Source organism: Aedes albopictus, chromosome 1 (genome assembly GCF_035046485.1).
Source record: "Aedes albopictus strain Foshan chromosome 1, AalbF5, whole genome shotgun sequence".
Classification (NCBI taxonomy): domain Eukaryota; kingdom Metazoa; phylum Arthropoda; class Insecta; order Diptera; family Culicidae; genus Aedes; species Aedes albopictus.
Window position 1 is genome coordinate 226,736,384 of NC_085136.1, and position 21,870 is coordinate 226,758,253.

Sequence of the window (21,870 nt, forward strand, 5' to 3'; positions counted from 1 at the left end):
TGTGCCGCTTGACCTTATTCACCTCATTCACCACACAATCTATCACCTTACGAACACTATAAATAACCCCCTATCCATGGATCGCATCACCGACCCAACGGTGACTCCCAGATCTCCCATCCTTTCCGTCTAACAAATACCCCAGTCCGTGCTGGATGTGGGGATGCAGAGGTGATCTCGGTCTTTAGTAGCAACAACCAGCACACTCTAACATTCCTTTCCCTTCTCAACTGACTATAAGGACGTGGCCGGCGCCGGTATTGATCCAAAATGTATGAGCTGCTAGAATTGCACTTTGAGAATAAGTGGAGTGTCCCAGCCCTTATTCATTTGGATCTCAGTGCAATTGGTACCAGCTCAGAACAATAACGGAGTAGCAACCATTGACATGTATAGTCAGATTTGATCGTTTTTGATGATGATCGTGATCGATATTAGCCAGGTCGACATCTAGTATGACCAGTGTCTCTAGCAGGATCTGACCACGCTGGTTCGTGAAACGGCTCCCGCATTCCATGGCCCAGACATTGAAGTCACTAGCTATTACCACCGGCCTTCGCCCTGTACGGCATACAGCCCAGCATCTGCGTGAACTGCTCGATCAGCCACCGCGGAGGCACATAACAGCTACAGACCAAAGTAACACACTTGTTATGGAAGAGTTAAGAAGAGTTGAATGCTACCGACGGAAGCTGGAAAGTACTTACAGGCTTATGTGCCTGCGAGTTGCGAGCGCATACCGTACCGTGTCACACGACGCTCTCTGTGTCATTACTGGTATGATGCCTATCAGCCTTCTTATCAGTGAGGACATGGAGTGCTTCGAAATGCGCGGCACAAGAGGCATACGCAGGACTGCCAGGATGGCCTCTATGGTCAAATAGCAGCGCGCGTGGGACAGTTCCACCGCAGACAGACGTTCTAGCTCGAACAAATTTATTCAAATTTTCTATGTAAATTTTCACTAGCGACACCTAGGCAACCGATTGCCACAGTTCAGTCGCGTGCAGTTGACAGTTTGAGAAACCACGTGCTTCCAGCCGCTTACTTACCACCCAATTCACCACCCACCGAAAAATAAAATCAAAACAAACACTGTCAAAATCATTCCTACATTTGCGTCACATTCACAAAGATTTTCCAATGCGAGTGAAGTTCATCCAAATGCAGTTTTATTCAAGCAAATCTATGTAAAATAAAAGTAATAATGTGTAAAATATTTTACAAGAGTCCTGCGCTAATTTGTGCAAAAGATTTTAGACATTAAATAAAAGCCATTTACTCTGCACAAATTATGTGGAAACATTATTAGCGTGCAACACGTGTGGTCTTTTCCCGCTATCCGGCTGGAAGACGACCGTTGTGACAGTTGTTGGTCGCAACGCACATGCGAGGCAGCGATTGAATATGAACGTCGGTAACGCCATCTGTTCGCTGATTGCCACTTGGCAATTTGTGGCGGCCATGTTTTTTACACAAGCTGCTGAGTCAAACTTGAACGTCTGTCTGCGGTTCCACCAAAGGAAGGTGGACCCATAGGTTGATACCGAGGGTAGATAGTTGGATTAATAGGCGCCATGGGGAACTTCAGACTCTAGTTTAATTTAAAAACACTTCACTAATACTTTACTTTTGCAAAAGAAAATAAAAAATGAATAACTCTTTTAAAGAAAAACTAGAAAGGACGAGCAAATTCCTTTTAATTCTACTACTGTGCTTATCTTCGGACAGATAGGCCTATTTCGTCTGTGACTTACAGACTTCTTCAGTGTCAAGTCGAGCACTTGACACTGAAGAAGTCTGTAAGTCACAGACGAAATAGGCCTATCTGTCCGAAGATAAGCACAGTAGTAGAATTAAAAGGAATTTGCTCGTCCTTTCTAGTTTTTCTTTAAAAGAGTTATTCATTTTTTATTTTCTTTTGCAAAAGTAAAGTATTAGTGAAGTGTTTTTAAATTAAACTAGAGTCTGAAGTAACAAGTTCTACTAAAAGCTCTAAAGTAATAGTAAAGTGCCATGGGGAAGTTACATTCCACCTGGCACAGGTCCTTACAGGTCATGGTTCCTTCCGACAGTATCTACACCGTTTCGGGCATGTGGATTCTCCCGAATGCCCAGTGCGCAATGGTTTAGAGGAAACGGCGGAACACGTTTTGTTCGTGTGCCCGCGTTTTCGCACAATGCGTGACCGCATGCTTGCCACATGCGGGGAGGACACAACTCCGGACAATTTGGTCCAGAGGATGTGTAGGGATGAGTTTGGCTGGAACGCCGTTTGAACGGCTATTACCCATATCGTCTGGGAGCTACAGAGGAGGTTGCGCGTGGACTCGGAGAATGGCTAGTCCAGATGCAGTACAAGAGGTGGTCCAGGGGTTCGAAGTCGGCTTCGTAGGTCATACCGGTGCCCTGCGGTCGAGATCGACCCTTACAGCGATTAAGTGGCCGCGGAGAGAAAGTCCCAGTAGCGGTGCTGTCGTGGCGTCGGTCTACTGGGTTGGATCCGAGCCCGTGGTTGGAAAGGGGTCCCCGGCAAGGGTCGGGGTAGGTGAGACCCTGCTGTCTGCAACCTACTGATGCATCTGATAGGGCCTGAAGGGTAGTGATACCCTTCCTTACGGACAGGTCAGATCGGGTTGCACGTGGGCATCAGTTCTTGATGTCCACTCAGCAGTAGGGCGCGGGCGGGGTTGACCCTGCCCGCCTTCCTTAGCTTAGCTTAGCTTAGCTTAGCTTAGCTTAGCTTAGACTGATTGCACACATCTATGGTTGCTATTCCGTGATTGACCCGAACCAATGACAGTTGCACAATGAATCAACTGAATAATTGACTGGGAGTGGTCAATATTCTCACTGTGCACGCTTCAGAGACTCTCTTTAACGGTACAATAACGGCGCCGGCCACGTCCTTGCAGTCAGATTGGAAGAGGGAAGGAATATTAGTAACAACCTTTGTTAAGTGAAGGCCCGCGTTTACCGCTGCGACTCCACCAAAGGCTGCAGGAAGGAGTGTTTGTTAGTGGGAAAGGTATCGTTGGGTCTGGATTCACTTTGATAAGTAATATGACCTTCGTGTCATGCTGGTTGCCGCGCTATTGTTTGCTTTACGCGGAAAACAAACAATCGCCCCCCGCGTCAGGTAGTCGCTTAATATTTACTGCGAACGACGTGACAAAATATGCAATCTAACACATTATTATTCACTTCACACGGAAAGCAAACAATCGATCACCCACGTCAGGTGGTCACTTAATATTTCGAATCGAACCGCGGAAGCTAGTCGCCAAATATTTAACTGCAAATGACACGACCGAACATGCAAGCTGACGCACTATTGTTCACTTCATATGAGAAGCAAATAACTGATCACCCACGTCAGGTGATAGTTCAGTGTTGCTACAAAAAACGCGACACAACGAAATGCTCATTTTCGAATTGAGTTGTCCAAAAAAAGTCTCACGAAACCTACTGCAAGCCTATCCATATACGTGAGAACAAAAGATGTTTACAAAGTTCTTACAGATAGATTAACACGGGAAATCTGAACACAAACCACAGGAATTTGGATTGGTCAATAGGGAAAAAGAAAAATCGAACGACCGAAGCAAAAGCACGCGACACCGGCATCCGGACGAAATCCCATTTACACACTCCATCTTTACTTCTTCATGGTTTGGTCAAAAACTTGAATCAGAAAACCACACGCACTATTGAGTCCTCCAATCATTTCAAATGTGATTCGCGAGTCTTTTTTTCTTTTCGGTATTCACAAACGCACTCGACATCACATAAATCTTTCGAATTCCAGCACAACTTTTCGTCTCCAAAACACGTTTTGTTTCCAGCGCACACAACAGTCCATATCTCAAGAATATTATTTAGTTCACTTTAACTCCTCTTTCCCGCAGGAGAATCTATCCGCTTTCTGATTGAATGCATCCCCAAAAGGACAACGGCACTAACCACAGCGAAATTATTGGTGAATTATATTTCACACCAGCCATTTCGTCGGCCGAATCACCCGCGGATACGAAGTAAAACTTGACAAGCATTTTCAAAACACATCCAACCGGACTTGACGGTCTATTTATGATGAACTAAAAAACTGTCACGATGGAAAACAACGTTTAAAGAAAACTGATCGGGAATCCTACTCAGCTATCTTACAACTCAAAGAGTGCATCCTAGAAAGTCACAAGAGAGCTGTCCAAGTAAATCAACTTGTTCGAGCAGAGACGTACCTTCGGGGTTGACCCTGCCCGCCTTCCGAGGACAAAGGGAGTGGTGAGGACCACTCGGGAAACTGGCTAAGCGCCAGCATGTTACCGTGATGGACTCTCCAAAGCGAGTCATCGATGTTCGTTGCTGCAGGCTACGCAGCTTACCTTGAGGGTGCAATGTGCACTAGCCCCTCTCTGAAGCAATACCTTCTTGGTGGTTCCGGAGAGACGTAGGGTTTGGCGACCATAGGAATGTGTTTAGTGGGTCGAGGAGAGAGTAGTCCTGGCTTCTACTATTGTAGTAGAAGACGGCCTCAGCCCCACACTATCCTAACCTTCCTGTTAGGGTGTCTGTTTGCAGATTATCCCCCTATGGTTTAGAAAAAAAAGAGTTAAGGCGGCACAGGTTTTTGTTGCGCAGAGGTCACTGTGAATTACTTCTAGCAAATAAGAATTTATTTGTTAGAAGTAAGTCACAGCGACTTCTGCGCGCCGCCATAACTCTATGATAAGTGTGTTACTTTGGTCTGTAGCTGCTATGCGCCTCCGCGGTGGGCGATCGAGCAGTTCACGCAGATGCTGGACTGTATGACGTACAGGGCGAAGGCCGGTGGTAATAGCGGGTGACTTCCATGTCTGGGTCGTGGAATGCGGAAGCCGTTTCACGAACCAGCGAGTCAAATCCCGTTTACCTTGACGACCACAAAGCCCTCTTACATAGTAGACACCAACTCCTGGACGGGGTATTTACCCGTCGTTCATATTACCGACATTTTTCTGGACCCATCCGCGACCCAGTTGCCGTTGCCGGTGAGTACTCGGTATGGGTCCGCGATAATGGCGATATCCGTCCCCCACTCAGAAACCGCCTGACAAAGCAGTTGCTGAGTTGCGTCACAGTGGTTCAGGCTCAGCAGCGTTACCTGCACTGTGATTTGTTCATTGCGACCTTCTTGAAGGACCTTGGACCACCCGTTTGATGCCGGATTTCCCGGTACAAATCAGACAAATGGGTGGACTCGTGCAGCCTTGTGCCTCATGGCCTTTGCAGTCCCATGACTTGTGTCCTGATTCCAGACACCTGAAACAAACTTCCGGTGGCTCGACGAATGTCAGATGACATACGAACCAGCCTACCTGGATCCTCCCTACTTTAACGGACTTTTTTACGTCCGCCACAGGTAGCTGAACCAAAACTACCTGTGTCCCTGCTGTCCTTTTCCGTAGCCTAACGACTGTGGTGGCCGGTGCACTGGCCACCTGTACGTCGCACTGTTGCCGCAGTGCCGTGGCGAGCTCTTCCATTTCGGTGACCTCGTCTTGGTTTTTCACCTTCAGAGTCGCCTCTTGTGTGAGAGCTCTCACCTCTACCCCCTCGCCAAGGACCTCTTCCATCAAACTATTAATTGTAGGCGGTGCCCTTGCGTTCCTTAACGCAGATTCAGCTCCAGGAGCTTCTCGCCCGTACGAGTACGTCTGACACAGATCCACGAGCTTGGGGTTGCTTCGCATCGTCTTCAAGACGTCCGAGTACTTAGACTATTAGGTCTTGATGACGAGCGCGTCGTCTTCCTCACGCTTGGCACCTACTCTTTTACGCCTTCTTGGTTTGGCGTCACTGATATCCTCGACCTGCAATTTCGTTCCGTTCTTCCTCTTCCGCTCGCCTTTTGTACAGGGGGGGGGGGGGGGGGTCCTCCCCTTGGTTCATACCCTGCTCTGTGGTTACTGAGGGCCTAACAATGGTCTAAACCCCCTGTTTCCTTCCGTCCGGGACGGGCGAGCCTTTTCAGACCCACCCTTTCCAGCTTTCCGGGACGCCTGACTGGGGTTCGACTTGACGCCCAGAACTGACGCTGTTTGAGCCGCACCTCCTTGGTGAACAGACGCTCGGGTCGTACCTCCTCAATCTAGCTGAAGTCAGAAGGACAGCAGTGTCCAGGTTGCACTACCAGCTAAGCACACAACTCTTATGAGCACCGTTGTCTTTGTCATCGATTGACCCGTGGAAGCATGAGGTTGGAATCTTGGTAGAAACTTATGAGGGTCAGAGCTATGTTAGACGCTCTCCTTATCGATTCACCGTTTTGCAGCCCATAATTTCTTATAGGTATGGCATTTTGCTTCCTCTACTAACTACTACTAACTACGCTACTGGTCTAGAGTAAATCAAGTTTCCTCTCAATTTCAATCTGTCAAAATATCAAAGGGTTCAAACCTGCTTTTTTTCTATCAAATTCGTTGAACCAGTACGCATGTCCAAATAACCCCAACTATGTAGATAACTACATTTTTATAACGCAAGAAAAAGAACCAGTCCATAAACCTATTGAAACAGCTTGGTCTTAACGGTGCATGCAATAAATCACTTCGGAACGGCTGCGCTACCAGTCGCTGCTCCAATGCCAGCCATCAGCAATGACTCCAACGACGATCACAAGTTTCCAGTCGGAAGAGGAAAATTAGGCAGCGAATAAGCTTTGTAATTCAGATAGAAATCTTTTTCCAAGTCGCTGATGATTTGTGTTGCGGAAATAATAACTTCCAGACAGCAGTAGGTTAGCGTTTCACTTTCGACGGCCTTGAACTAGAGCCGCACTTGGCGGCTAAGCCGGTCACTAACTTATACCGGTTAATTGCTGACTCAATGTGTCTGTCTATGTGGGGTTCGTCGCTTATCGCCTTCGGCGCAGAGCGTCGCGCGTTGAAATCCTTTGAATTTTTCGCAGATAAAGACTAAGTTATCTATGCATTTGTTTCTTGTTCCATTTGCAGATGACAGCCGAGGCCTCACCAAGACCAACTACAACGTTTTGAACTCGACGGCCAACCGCGTTGCGGCGGCCGCCATCGACGACATCGTAAATCGTCACAAATCGGAACCGAATCGCGACGGAGATTACATCATTGCCGTGTGTATGCAGCCCAGCGATCGGCTGGTGACGACTTTGCTGGCGATCTGGAAAGCCGGTGCCGCGTATCTCCCGCTGGATCCGACTTTCCCGCCGAACCGGATCGAGCACATCTTGAGCGAGGCACAGCCGGTGCTGGTCATTCATGAGGACTACGAAAATGTGGCGGTGTTCGGTGACACTCCTGCTGTTTCCTACAGCGATCTCAGGAAGAGGGCTGGCGATATGAGCAATGCGAACATTCTTCCACAGCAAATGCTCGGTGCGGGCATGAACGAGCTGGCTTTGGTGCTGTACACTTCGGGAAGCACAGGCGTTCCAAAAGGTAAGGATAATAGTAAGGATTTTGTGGAATTCGTGGCCGTGCGGTTAGGGGCGTCATCGTCTGGCCGTTTCGTAAGCCTCGGATTGTGGATTCGATTCCCGCTCCAGTCGGTGAAACTTTTCGTCAAAACGAAGGATTTTCCACTATACCATTGGCTGTTTCGTGTATTGTCCGTTGTCTCATGTTAGTGATCGTTCAGTCTGTGCAACCTCTGCTGGCTGAAGACGGTGTAGTGTTTTTTTTAATATAGTATTGCATTTGCTTCAAATCAAGATTCGATTTGCACATACACCCAAACCTTCATTTAGGTAATGAGTCGGGACTGCCTAAATAGAATTATCACTTAAATGGATTCAGTTTTACCTACTTAATTGGATTTGAAGATTGCAAAGAAATATAATATTGGCAAGTAGCCTGGAGATTTAAAGAGGGTCATGCGAAGTCTCAGAGGGCTTTCAAAGGAGTTTCAAGAGCCCCCCAAAAACGCCCCTGAAGCCTCCATGCAACGCCTCTGATCCTCCCGATCAGAGGCGTTGCATGGGGGCTTCAGTGGCGTTTTCGGGAGGTTTTGAAGGATCTCAGGTGCGTTACATGGGGTCAGTGAGGGTTTTAGGGGGATTTCGAAGGCATTTCAGAAAGCTTCAGAGGATTTTGAGCACGTTTCAAAGGCATTACGCAGGCATTACGTACGTGTTTTCGGGGGTTTTGGACATCGACTCTGACCACTACCTGGTGATCAGTACAATTTGGTCTTTGATCAGTAGGTCGTCTCCAGAGACACGTTCTCCTCCATTTGGGAAATTTGTGCCATTAACTTACCTAGTGATGGTCAAACTGCTCCTTAAACTATCCGTCATTAACAATGTACGGTACCGGCGACCGCCACGGTACAACCTAGAGCGACTGAAGCAACCGAATGTTGCCTAAGCATACGCGCTGAAACTCGAAGCAGTGTTGACAAACGAGGACGAGCTCGAGAGAGGCACTCTCTCACGAAAGTTCTATCAGAAGCTCAACACATCCCGCAACGGCTTCGTGCCGCGACCCGCGAGCCGAAATATACAGGGATAAGGACGGGATCCTACTGACGGACGGATGTGAGGTGATCGGAAAGTGAAAGCAGCACTTCGAGGAGCATCTGAATGGTGTGAAGAGCGCAAACATGGAGGTTCAGCCGACTGATATTTCGAATCAGGAAGACCGAACTGCTACCGGAGAAGTGGAATGAAAGAGTCAATTGCTCCATCTACAAGAAAGATGACAAGTTGGAGTATGATAACATCCGAGCGATCACAGTCCCAAAACAGCACCTGTTAATAGACTTCAAGGCGGCGTACGACAGTATCGATCTCACAGAGCCATAGTAAATTATGGACGAAAACGGCTTCTCCGGGAAGCTCACTGATGGACGGAGTAAAAAACTGCGTAAGGAATACGTATGATCTGTCTGGTTTGTTCGAAGCTCGCTAGGGATTACGCAAAGAGACAATTAGCAAGGACCTCAAGCAGGCCCTTATGAGACTTCGTAAGTGAAGTGTTTCTTCCAGTTACTTCCGGAAACTTCCAGAAATAAAACTTGCGAAAAGTAGAGCTAATTATAATACGTTTATTCTAGCTGACAGTTACACTTCGAATGAAATAATTTTCTCAAGCACCGCAGTCAATGATTGCTGCGATTGCTAGGATTGAACATCTCCCCCCTTAAGTCATCCAGTAGGGCTCGAATCTTGCTGGTAAACGGGTCTGCCGCCGCTCCCTTGCCGGAACCGGAATTGGTACTGGATCTGGTTGAGGCGGTTCTTCATCGTCATCTTCGGAAAAATATTCTGACTCGTCTGTTCCTATTTCCAGGTTGCGCTGATCCAGTTCGGCGGGTGCCGGATTCGAAACTGCTTGAGATGCCACATCTAATCCAAAGCCGTCGAAGAATATCGATAGTGGGCTTGAACTTTGACTCGGAACAGGATCTGGAGCAGAGTCAACCGCACGGTGCTTGAGCTGGTTTGTGTGCGAGCGGATGAGCCTCTGACGATCCTCCAGGAAAACGTTGTACGTAACATTGCCGATACGCTCGATGACCGTGGCGGCTTGCCACTGCCAGGAATTCGCTTGATGGACTTGAGCATATACGGGATCGCCGGGGGCAAACTGCCTCGAAACTGCTCCGTGCTTTCTGTTGAAACGCTCGTTCTGCTTTCTGGCCTTCGGTTGTAGTTCTGGTGCGGAATGCTTGGGCGGTAGTAACAGCGTCGAAACTGTACGAATCGGTCGTCCGAACATCACCTCTGCAGGAGACTTTTCACCGAGGTCGGCCGTTGGAGTTGACCGGTAAACTTGCAAAAATGTCTGCAGCGCTTCCTCCAGTGTGTTTCCTCCCGATCGAATTTTCCGAAGAGTCCGCTTCAGCGTGTCCACGAACCGTTCTGCTAGCCCATTGGATTGTGGATGGAATGGTGCAGTGCGGACGTGGCGGATGCCATGCTGTTCACAGAACGTCTTGAATTCGTGACTGGTGAACTGAGTACCATTGTCGGATACTATGGTTTCCGGTACTCCGAACGTTGCGAACGATTGAGAGAGTAGCTTCGTTGTTGTCTTCGTCGTGGTAGTTTTCGTTGCGTACACTTCAGGCCATTTGGTGTACGGGTCCATCACCACCAGGAAAAATACACCATCCACAGGTCCGGCGTAATCCACATGGATGCGGGACCACGGCTTGTCTGGAATGGGCCATGATTCAAGCGTTGTTTTGATGGGTGCCTTTCCCGCAGTGCAGCATGGAGTGCACCGCCGAACGTAATCCTCGATGTCGTTGTCGATCCCCGGCCAGTAGACGAAACTGCGGGCAATCGACTTCATGCGTACCATGCCGGGATGTCCACGATGAAATTGCTTCAGAACTTGCCTTCGAAATTTGCTTGGGACGACAACCCTGTCGTGGAACAATATACACCCGTCGACGTGGGTGAGGGATTCCCGCCTGTTGAAGTACGGACGAACATCGGGGTTTGTGATTGACCGTGCATCGTTTGGCCAACCGTCACGGATGAACTTCAACACCGTTTGTAGAGCTTCATCTGCCTTCGTCTCATCCTGAATGGCTTTGAAAGAGACTGGTACCTGGTCGATAGTGTCGTGGATAATGCTTACCATATCTTCTTCCAGGGAAATCGCTGCTACGACGTAGTCCTCCTCGGGTTGCCTGGAACGGTCGATCAACCTGGACAGCATGTCGGCGCACCCGAAGTCGTTGGTGGACACGTGGCGGATGTCGAAATCGTAGTTGAGGAGCATTAACGCCCACCGTTGAAGGCGATTTGCGGTGTGCAATGGAATACCCTTCTTCGAACCAAAGATGGATAACAGTGGCTTGTGGTCCGTCAGAAGAGTGAATCGGCGTCCTAGGAGGTACTTGTGGAACTTCGTTACACCGTAGGTGAGTGCCAGTGCTTCTTTTTCCGGCTGCCCGTAACCTTGTTCCGCCGGAGTGAGGGATCTTGATACGTGCTGGATTGCCTTCAGATGTCCGTTGGGGAATTCGTGGAAGATTACTGCGCCGATGCCCGTGCTTGAAGCGTCCGCTGCTACGATGATTGGTAACTTCGGATCATAATGCGTCAGCAACATATCGGACTGCAAAATCTGCTTGAATCGCTCGAAAGACCGTTGGCAATCGGAATTCCACTGCCACTTCGCATCCTTCTTGAGTAGCTTGTCGAGAGGATGACGAATCTCATGCATGTTGCGAACAAATCGGCCGTAGAAGTTAACGGCTCCCAGGAATGATCGCAGTTCGGAAACGTTGGTTGGTGCCGGAATGGAGGCGATGGCTTGGAGCTTCTCCGGATCCGGGCGAATGCCGTTGCAGTCCACGATGTGCCCCAAGTAGCCTAGTTCGGTTTGGAAAAACCGGCATTTCTCCAGCTTGACGTGGAATCCATATTCCTCCAGACGTTGCAGTAGCATGTCCAGAGACGCCTTGTGTGCTTCCCAAGTTGGTCCGAATATGATGGCATCATCGAGAAACGTTCGAACACCAGGGATGTCAGCGATCATGCCGTCGACCAGTCGTTGAAACGCTCCAGGTGCTGACTTCACACCAGGAGCTAGGCGGTTGAACTGGAACAGACCTCGGTGCGTATTGATGGTGAGAAGTTTCTTCGATTCTTCGTCGACTTCCACCTGGAGATACGCGTCGGAGAGGTCGATGACGCTGAACACCACACTTCCGTTGAGTTGGGCAAAGATTTCCTCCGGGGTGGGTAGAGGATAGTGGTTGCTCTCCAGCGCTTCGTTGAGTCCCGTGGAATAGTCCGCACAGATGCGAACTTTACCGTTAGGCTTCCGTACTGCCACGATCGGTGCGGCCCACTCCGAGAAATCGATCGGCGTGATGATTCCCAAAGTTTGCAGACGGGTTAGTTCTGCATCCACCAGTGGAACCGTGTTGAAAGGGACCGGTCGCTTCGAACAGAAAACGGGTTTGGCATTAGGCTTTAGAAATAACTTTACCTTTGTTTTCTTGCAGTGGCCCAACGAGCTGTCGAAAACCGCCTGATGGTCGGCTTGAAGCTGAGCTGTGACTTCGTCGAAACATGGTCCGGGCGCCGCTGCAACTTGACTGCAGAGCGAGTCGAAAGGACTGACCACAGGTTGAATGCCTCGATCCAATCGATGCCCAGAACGTTGAGGTCAGGTGATGACGTCACGAAACACTGGCCACGCTTGACCATGCCGTTGAGGGTGACTTCACAATTGAATTCGCCGATGAGAGCGAGTTGTCCACCGGATGCGTTGGATGCTTCAATCGATGACGGAGTTAGCTTCGGTCGTCCCAGATGTTGCCACGTTGCCTTGGAAATGACGGTGATATCGCTTGCGGAATCCAGCTGTAGCGGAATAGTGACGTTGTTGATGGTGATGGTCACGTACTTGCGCCGCCGGGTAGTGTTTGCGATGTGGTTCACGAAAATTCCTTTGGCTTGAGATCTGGAACCGGGCTTCTTCTTCTTCTGGTACTGCTTCTTCTCACGGGGTGGAGTTGAAGAGTCGCTTGAAGACTTTTTCACGCAGCCACAGTAGCCTTCCTTGTGGCCGACGCGATTACATACCTTGCACAGGTGGTCCGAGAATGAGCAGTCACGCACGTAGTGCATTTGACCACACTGCCAGCAGGGAGTACGAGGGCTTGACTTGCTTTCCGTTCTCGGTGGACGATTTCCAGGTTTCTTCTCCGAAACGCTGTGGACCGATTGCTTCGAACTTGATGGATGTTCGATCATCGTGGTGTCCGACTTGAGGTTGACGAGCCGCTGGAACTCATCGATCAGAGTCTGGATCGTCACTGGCGCTTCTGCCGTTTCACCTTCGATGCGGGAAAGTAGCCTTGCTCGGATGTCCGCGTAGCGTGGTGCCTTGAGTCCGCACACGAAAATCAAGCACTTGAATTGGTCGATCTTCAGGTCTTGAAACTCGAACTCTTCACACGCCCTGTTGACTTTGCCACCATAGCTGATGATGTCGTCCGTCTCGGATTTGACCAGCTGCAAACACTGGTATCGCTTGTTGAAGACGGAGGTTTGCTTACCGAAGATTTTCGTCAGCGTCTTGACGGTGTCGGCGAACGAAACGTCCCTCGGTAGCTTCGGAAGGATATAGTTGACGTAGCGACTGTGGGAGGCCGTGTCCAACTTCCGGAGCAGAAGCCGAACTTTGGCTGCATCGTCCAGACTTCGCGCGTCGCTCTCGAACAGATCCGCGTAACGGGCAAACCATTTTTCAAAAGTGGTGCCGTTTTCCGGATCGAAACTGAACTCGCTGATGTTGGTCGACAGTGACTCCAGTACCTGCTCGGGGTTGGTTGCTTGAGGAACGGCCAACCGCTGGAGTAGCCGGGTCATCTGCAGAATCGCTGCTTGGAGTTCTTCGTTCGTTGCCATCCTTCTTCCGGGTTCAATTCTGGAGCTCTTGAAAATCCAGAACTTTCCTCGTCGCCAGCTGAAGTGTTTCTTCCAGTTACTTCCGGAAACTTCCAGAAATAAAACTTGCGAAAAGTAGAGCTAATTATAATACGTTTATTCTAGCTGACAGTTACACTTCGAATGAAATAATTTTCTCAAGCACCGCAGTCAATGATTGCTGCGATTGCTAGGATTGAACAGTAAGTAAATGATGGCGGCCAGGCAGGACCATGAGAAACTCGTGGCAACTGTGGCAGAACCCGTAAAGTTGAAGGTTCCGAAATCTCTACCCAGATAGAAGCGGTTGCTTTTGACAAGCATTCAAGTCAGGACAAGTGAGGAGCTACCAGGCGGCACGCGCAAGGCTAGGCGGTTTTTAACCCCGAAAGACGGCAGTAATGCCGGTAAGTCGGACCTCCAGCCAGGCGTCCCGAAAAGGTGGGAAGGATGGGCCAGAAAACACCGACCCATCTCGGTCGACAAGGGGTGCAGGTTCTCAGCAACCACAAGTTAGGGCGGGTCAAGGAGAGTATTGTGCAGCGGAAGAAGAGAAAAAAGAAAGCAAAGAATGAGCAGGAGCTTAGGGACACTAAACCTAAGAAACGGAGAAGGGTAGGTGCCAAGCGCGAGAAGGGTGACGCGCTTGTCATCAAGACTAAAGAAGCAAGTTCTCGAAAGTCTTGAAGGCGGTGAGGAGCGACGCCAAGCTCGTAGATATGGGAGATAATGTGCGCAGTATTAGACGTACTCGTATAGATGAAATGAAGCGCGTAAGAGCACTGCCTACAAAAGTCTGGTGGGATAGGTCCTTGGCGAGGGTGTCAATGTGAGGACTCTTACAGCGGAGGAGTCCCTGAAGGTGAAAATTTTAGACTGACGCGGAAGAGCTCATCACGGCACTGCGGTAACAGTGCGAGGTGCAGGTGGCCACCGCAACCGTTCGGCTACGGAAGGGCTTGGCAAGGACACAGTCCTTTAAAGCAAGGAAACTTAAGGTGGGTTGGTCAGTATGCCAACTGACCTTGTGCGAGCCACCGGAATTTTGCTTCAGATGTCTGGAACCAAGACACAAGTCATGGGACTGTACAGGCCCTTGCAGGAGCAAGCTGTGCAGGCGATACGGTAACGAATATGAACGACGGGTCACGGAGTTGATGTCTACTACGATGGCTACGAGGTCTACGGGGTCTACATCTGTAGCTGTTATGCATGCGCCTCCGCGGTGGTTGAACGGGAAAGGGAAGTACTCCGCCGTGAGCGAAACCTACTCGGTTTAAGAGGTGACGATCTGGTAGCGGTGCTCTAGCGTGCGTGCGATGCGACCATGTCTAGGCAAATCCACCCTAGAAATGGTAGGCCACCGGCTTACCGATGGATTCAAGTGATTTCGCGCCGGCGCCGCGTCTGCCTATGGGCTAGGCGGCGGATGCAGCGAGAACGAACTGAGGAACAACAAAACGAACGGCCAGCGGGCGGTGTTCACTGCTGCTTAAGTCGTGCTGAAGACCGAGATAAGGGCAAGCAAAAAGGCCTGCTTTTTGGGTCTCTGTCAGAGTGGCAATGCGAATCCGTGGGGTGAAGACTAAAGGGTCGTGATGGTCAAGACGAGAGGTGTAATGGCTCCTACAGAACCATCTCCAGAGAATGTGGAGGGGATCATCGAGGGGCTTTTTTCGCACCATGATCCGAGTCCTTGGCCTCCTTTCGTAGGACAGCCGGGGACTGGGACTGACGATGAGGAGAGGTGATTTTGTGGCTATATCGGTCTCTTTCTACTCATAGTATAAGGGAGTAGAGATCAAAGTGGATAATGAAATGATAGATATGATAGAATTCGCTAGGTAGCGAACAAGTGGGAAAATTTTTAGAAGGTGAAATTAGGCAAGTAGGCCATGTATTGAACGAATACATCGAATGCGTGAAACTTCTGCCGTGCGACCTGTGCTTTTAAACAGATCGGCTTGGTTGGTAGTTCATACCACCTTACCAAGACTGGCAAAAGTTTCAGGCACCTGACTGCCTATGTATTGTCCTGTTTTCATCACAAATTCTATCGATCGGGTAGCTTTTTCGGAATTCGCACTCCGTTCATACTCATACTCATACTCATGCCAGTCTTGGTAAGGTGGTATGAACTACCAACCAAGCCGATCTGTTTAAGAGCACAGGTCGCACGGCAGAAGTTTCACGCATTCGATGTATTCGTTCAATACATGGCCTACTTGCCTAATTTCACCTTCTAAAAATTTTCAGCAAGGTTCTTGGAAGTACTTGGTAGTGTCGCCTCGTCACTAAGGTATGGTTACGCGGTTTGGGTTACGGCGGCGCCACATACCGACAGCTTCCGTCGTAAGTGGTGCCTATTGACATCCTTACCGAGGAGGATATAGAGTGCTTCGAAACGCGAGGCACAAGAAGTATACGTAGGACCGCCAAGTTGACCTCTACGGCCAAATGGCAGAGTACGTGGGACAGGTAGAAGATGGACACACAGGTTGACTCCGAGGATAGATAGTTGGGCCATTTTGGATCAGCAGGCGCCATTTGGGACACTTGACTGAGATCCTATCGGGCCATCGTTGCTTTACGATTCTGTCTCTACTAGACAGAAATGTCTTGCCATTTTGCTGCCAGAAAGAGAAAACGTAACAGAAATGATCAACACCGCTGCCATCCATGCGAACGGCAAGAGAACATTTCTGTCACTGTCATGACACATCTGTCCAGAAAAAAAGGCAAGACATTTCTGCCTAGTGGACACGTCGGGTTAGACAATATCTCCACCGATTCGGTCATATGGGTTCTACCGAATGTCCGGTTTGTGAAGGTTTAGAGGAAACGACGGAACGCTTTTTGTTCGAGCGTCCGCGTTTTCGCACAATGCGTGACCACATGCTTGCCATATGGAGTGGGGAACGACTCCGGACAATCTTGTCCTCAGTATGTGTATGAAGACGAGCTTGGCTGGAATGCCGATTCTCGGCTATCGCCTAAATCGTCTCGTACCTACAGAGGAGGTGACACGTGGACAAGAAGAGTGGCTAGTGCAGGTGCCAAGAGTCAGTTACGCAAGTCATATCGATGCCCTGCGGTTGAACTCGACTAATCTATCGAACAAGTGGTCGCATGGAGAACATTCTGGTAACCTCGCTGCCGTGGCGTCGATGTACTGGGATGCAAGAAGGACAAATCAGTATACATCAGTTCTTGATACTCATTGCTATACAGTTGGAAGCAGGCTTGGACAAAGGGAAGGGTAAGGCCACCCTGGAATCTGGCAATGTAACAGCGCATTACCTTGATATCCTCCTAAAAGAGCTTGTCATGATGTTCGTTGCTGAAACAATGCTTTCTAGGTGGTCCCGGAGAGACATTGGGCTAAAGTGCCCCACACAATGCATACGTTTGCGTGTGCGTGACAGTAGTTTGACACATTTTCCATGGGAAAACTGTCAAAAAAACGCAAACCTCGACGGAACGGACGCTATGTGTTCCAGACTTAAGCGGCAATGGATCGGAGAATGTAATCCAACCTCCTTTGTTTCTATTGCCAATCCATGAGTATATACGAACTTCTCGGAGTCCGAAGATTTTTTCATCGCTTCGATAGATGAAAATTTAATGAACATCAAACCACAGACAAACAGACGAAACACTGACAAAATTTCCATCGATCACGCTTTTAACGATCATTTCAAATCTTTATAGTTCTGACTTACACAACCAGAGGCGCACATATCGTTTTTCTTTGTATTTGACATTTCTTATTGGCGGCTTCTGTTGACGTTATTGCAAAACACAGTGTAAGTGTGTCGTGCAACATGTTTACCAGGTGATGGTTGTGTAACTGGGCGATGAGTTGCACGAAAAATGATGTAGGTGTTACGTCTGATTGTCTGTGAGCAAAAGATCCTTGGCCGTTTAAATTTGTTTCAATTATTAAGTAAAGGCGAACCATAAAAACACATTAAACTTGATTTGAAGAACAAACAAATGTCGCCAAAAACATTCTAAGACTCCCGGAGATTGATTGATTTTCTACGTTGAATGCGCCACATCTAACATGTGTTGCACTCAAGGTTGCACTTCGGAATAAACTTGCACATTTTTATTACCCACATACAAATACTTAGATTACGATTACACTAACCATTACCCACCGTTGAACAACAGCTTAATAAATCGTTAACTCTTGCCCCAACAGGTGTCCGATTGAATCACGCTACCATTCTCAACCGCCTCCAGTGGCAATGGAACAGATTCCCCTATTTGGAAACGGAAAAGGTTGGTGTATTCAAAACAGCGCTAACCTTTGTCGATTCCGTCACGGAGATCTGGGGTCCCTTGTTGAATGGGATGGCCATCGTGATCGTGCCCAAGAAGATCACCAACAATCCGGAGAGGCTCGTTGAACTGCTCGAGGAGTACAAAATCGAACGACTGGTTCTGGTGCCGACCCTGCTGCGATCCCTGCTTCTGTATCTACCGCTTCAGAAGAAGCAGCTTTTGTACAACCTTCGCATCTGGGTATGCTCCGGCGAGCCTCTACAACTGTCGCTGGCAAAGGAATTCTTCGACTACTTCGAAGAGGGGGTTCATCAGCTCTGCAACTTCTATGGATCAACCGAAGTTATGGGTGACGTTACGTATTTCGTTTGCGAATCCAAAAAGCAGCTCAGCAATTACGAGAAAGTTCCTATTGGCTATCCATTGGATAATACTGTGATATACATCCTGAATCCAGAACTTCAACCCGTCAAACCTGGAGATATTGGAGAACTGTTCGTTGCTGGGTTGAACCTGGCTCAGGGATACGTCAACGGTCGTGACCCTCATCGATTCATCGACAATCCACTGGCCGTTGACCCTATCTACTCGAGACTCTACCGCACGGGAGACTTCGCATCAGCCACCAAAGGATGCGTCTACTACGAGGGTCGCACGGATTCCCAAATCAAGATCCGTGGTCACCGGGTGGACCTATCCGAAGTGGAAAAGAACCTCCTGTCGCTCTCTGGGGTAGATAAAGGTATTGTGCTGTGCTATCACGCTGGTGAAATCGACCAAGCTCTGCTCGGTTTCATCACGGTGGAGAAGGATTCTGCGTTACAAACCGGAATGCAGATCGAAGGTGCGCTGGAGAGCAAGCTTCCACACTACATGATCCCTCAGGTCATCATTTTGGACAACATACCGCTGTTGGTAAATGGGAAAATTGATCGACAGACTCTCCTGAAGATGTATGAGAACACAAACAACAATGGTAACCTGGATAAAATAACCGTACTTTCCACGTCAAACTAACATATCAATCTTTACAGATGACGCAACTATCGAGATCGAGTACGATTACACAGGCGTTCCGGAAAATAAAATGGAAATGGCCAAGGATCTGTTCACCACAGTGGGCCAGGTTATTGGACGCTCTACGCGTAGCAAGATCTCACTGCAAAGCAACTTCTACGAATTGGGGGGAAATTCGTTGAACTCTATCATCACCGTCACCCAACTCTGCCAGAAAGGTCACGCAATAAGTATTACTAGCTTCATTGGAGCAGAGAATCTGGCGGAAATTTTGGACAAAATGTACAGCAACCAGGAGCACATTTCGGAGCATGAACAAACTGCAGGGATTAGCCAAGAGTTTGAATTTGAATACAAGATGAAGCTTTCGGCCCATCCTCTGGCGGACGAACACAAAGAAGACGCCATCAAGTATTATTCATTTAGGCGAATGCGATCTTGGAATAACTAATTTGATTTTCTCAATTGCAGCATTTTGACGTACAGTTTCTACGAAAAAGCTGATTTGGAGCGATGGATCAAACCACTGATCCGAGAGCAAGACTATCGGGACATTCTGGAGGTCATTTGGGATGTACTGATCGAGAAACAGCTCAGCTTCATGATCAAGGATGAAACCGGAAAGTCGGTTGGTGTTTCTCTGAACTTCGACGCCCACGACGAGCCGGAGGTAGAGGTGAACAACAATCTGGTGATCATCTTCGAGTTCTTGGAATACGTGGAGAAGCCAATTCGGTAAGTTCTGACAGCAACTTAGATAGATACACAACTGATCAACGCTTAATTTGAACACCGTAGGGAAGAAAAGTTACCCCAGGGTAAGAATCAAATTCTACACTCGTTCATGATGGGTACCTGTGCAGAGCTAAACGCTCAGGAAAACATCGAGGCTATGCACTTCATGGAGAGCGAAGTGCTCAAGATCGCCATCCGGCGGAAGTTCGCTGGTATTCTAACGACCAACACCAGCCCGCTAACCCAGCAGCTCGGATCTAATGTGTATGGGTACGAAACCATGCTGGACTTCAAGATCAATCAGTATGTCTACAGGGACGGTAACCGACCTTTCGGCAAAGCCGGGGATGACCAGCGGGTGATCGTGCACTGGAAGGACATCCGGAAAGAGCACTGAGTGTGTTTTCCCAAAGATAGAGAAAGGGCTATTGGCATAATTAGTAGTGTTCTAGGTACCGTATTTATCGCTGCAATAATGATCTAGTTTAATGGCTACACGATAGGCTAAGAAACCTTCCAACAGTATGTCGAAATGTAACCAATCATAGAGATATTGATAGCAAATGTAATGTATAAGGAAGTGCACTGATCGTGCTGCAAGAATCTTTACGAATTAGTTGTAGCACTGAGTGTATAAGTGATATTTTAACAATTAGGATGATCGTACAAACCAGGTGGGCTTAGACGTGTGAAAAAAAAAACAAATAAAAGAGGATCTTAGTTTTGTAAGTTATTTGTTTCTGAATTTTGAGGAAACTACTATTTATGACAATAAATCGTATTATCGAATTACTCGTAAAATTGCGAATATCTTTGTAACGCAATATCCGAATGTTCCCAGATTTTATACTTGAGATGGACAAATCGATAAACCGTGCTAAAAATCGGTTTTGAAACTTTTGCCATAAACTATGCATCAAGTGTTGCCAGTGGCTTTTGAATACAGATAATAGACCAAGACCATGAGATCGCTTATGTTTTACCTACCTTGATACCTTATTGGCTACAGCGCCGAGCGTATAGTAGAGCACCATCTTCATTTGTATTGAAAGATGTTCGTCCAGTTTCCTCGAACGTTTAGGGTCCCAAGGTTTTCTTCACGTTCCGCACGTTGGCGGCCTATGCTGAATATTGTTTTCATTATTATTTCTTTTGACATTCGCATCACGTATCTAGTCCACTGGAGACTGCCGTGTTTTATTCGTTTGCTTCTTTGTATACTTGATACAACTCGTGATTCGTGTGTCTGCGCCACATACCATTTCCTAGTTTCCCATCTAGAATTGATAGCAACAATTTGCACTCAAAATCTTTGAAAGCTTTTCGGACCTCAGCTGGTTACGCAATCTGTAAAAGGTCCATTTATTTCTACTTCACGAGAAACGTTATTGTCACGTGTTACAAGTCTTCCAAGATAAATAAAATTCTTCAACAACTTTCACCCACTTTCAATCACTTCTACAGCACTAACATCACTGCCTCTGTCTTTACCCGCAATCATATACATCGTCTTGGTCGAGTTTATTGTCCTACGATCGATGCCGATGAGATGAATATCGTCCGCAAAGCCGAGGAGCATATGAAACTGTGTGACGGACCTCCTGATCGCTACTTCGAGTGCAATGTCTAACAGTATATTGTATTAGCGCATATGCCCAAAAGTACACGCGGCCTATCCCCGAGGAAAGGAACATACACGTTTTTGCACTCCTTTTACTTCATTCTTATAGGAGATAACCACTTTTTAGACAACTAATTTTTGAACTGTCATATCTCCGAAACCAGTGAACCGAATTGAATGAAATTTTTAGTGTTTATCAACAATATATTGATACTTGATACGACGCTATAAAATGTAATATTTTCTCATGATGAATATAGTTATGCCGGTTTGATATTTTCGGGTGAAAATATACACTGAGGATACTGTTCGTATGTTTTTCATAGTTAACATCTTATGAATCAGTTATTTTTATATTTTTCATCATTTCATAGTTCTCGTATGCTTTTCATACATTAAAAAGCGAAATCCATACGACTTGTCGTATGAAAAATCTCATAAGAAGCATCGTATAGAAATCATAAGATGTGTTATGAAACACCATTGCTAAAAAACAACAAAACCTTTTATTGGGTTCTAACCACTTCAACTTCCGAAGCGTCGATGGGCGAATGAGTAAAGCACGCACTCGCCAACATTGACGTTCCTGGTTCGATTCCAGGTTGCGATTTTTTTTTAATTTGTGCAAAATATTTCATAAAAATATGTATGATAGTCATAAGACATAGTTTTAGTTTTTATATGTTATCGGTATGATTTTCATACGTGAGTGTTATGAAATTTATACAGTAACAGTATTTATTGTCATACTGTTACTGTATAAATTTCATAACACTCACGTATGAAAATCATA

The 21,870-nt window shown here is 47.6% G+C and overlaps 1 protein-coding gene across 3 annotated transcripts in view; it reads left to right on the forward strand.

The window, feature by feature from the left end:
- The window catches only part of LOC109430448 (beta-alanyl-bioamine nonribosomal peptide synthetase ebony), a 150,916-nt gene extending 130,659 nt beyond the window's left edge, over positions 1–20,257 (forward strand). For all 3 annotated transcript variants that reach the window (XM_019706519.3, XM_019706526.3, XM_029857722.2), the window contains exons 3-7: positions 6,996–7,457; positions 17,622–18,680; positions 18,739–19,132; positions 19,193–19,456; positions 19,520–20,257. In XM_019706519.3, the coding sequence (XP_019562064.2) occupies positions 6,996–7,457; positions 17,622–18,680; positions 18,739–19,132; positions 19,193–19,456; positions 19,520–19,853 (2,513 nt within the window). In that variant the 3' untranslated portion in view covers positions 19,854–20,257. The remainder of the gene's footprint in view (positions 1–6,995; positions 7,458–17,621; positions 18,681–18,738; positions 19,133–19,192; positions 19,457–19,519) is intronic.
- Positions 20,258–21,870: the final 1,613 nt, after the last annotated feature.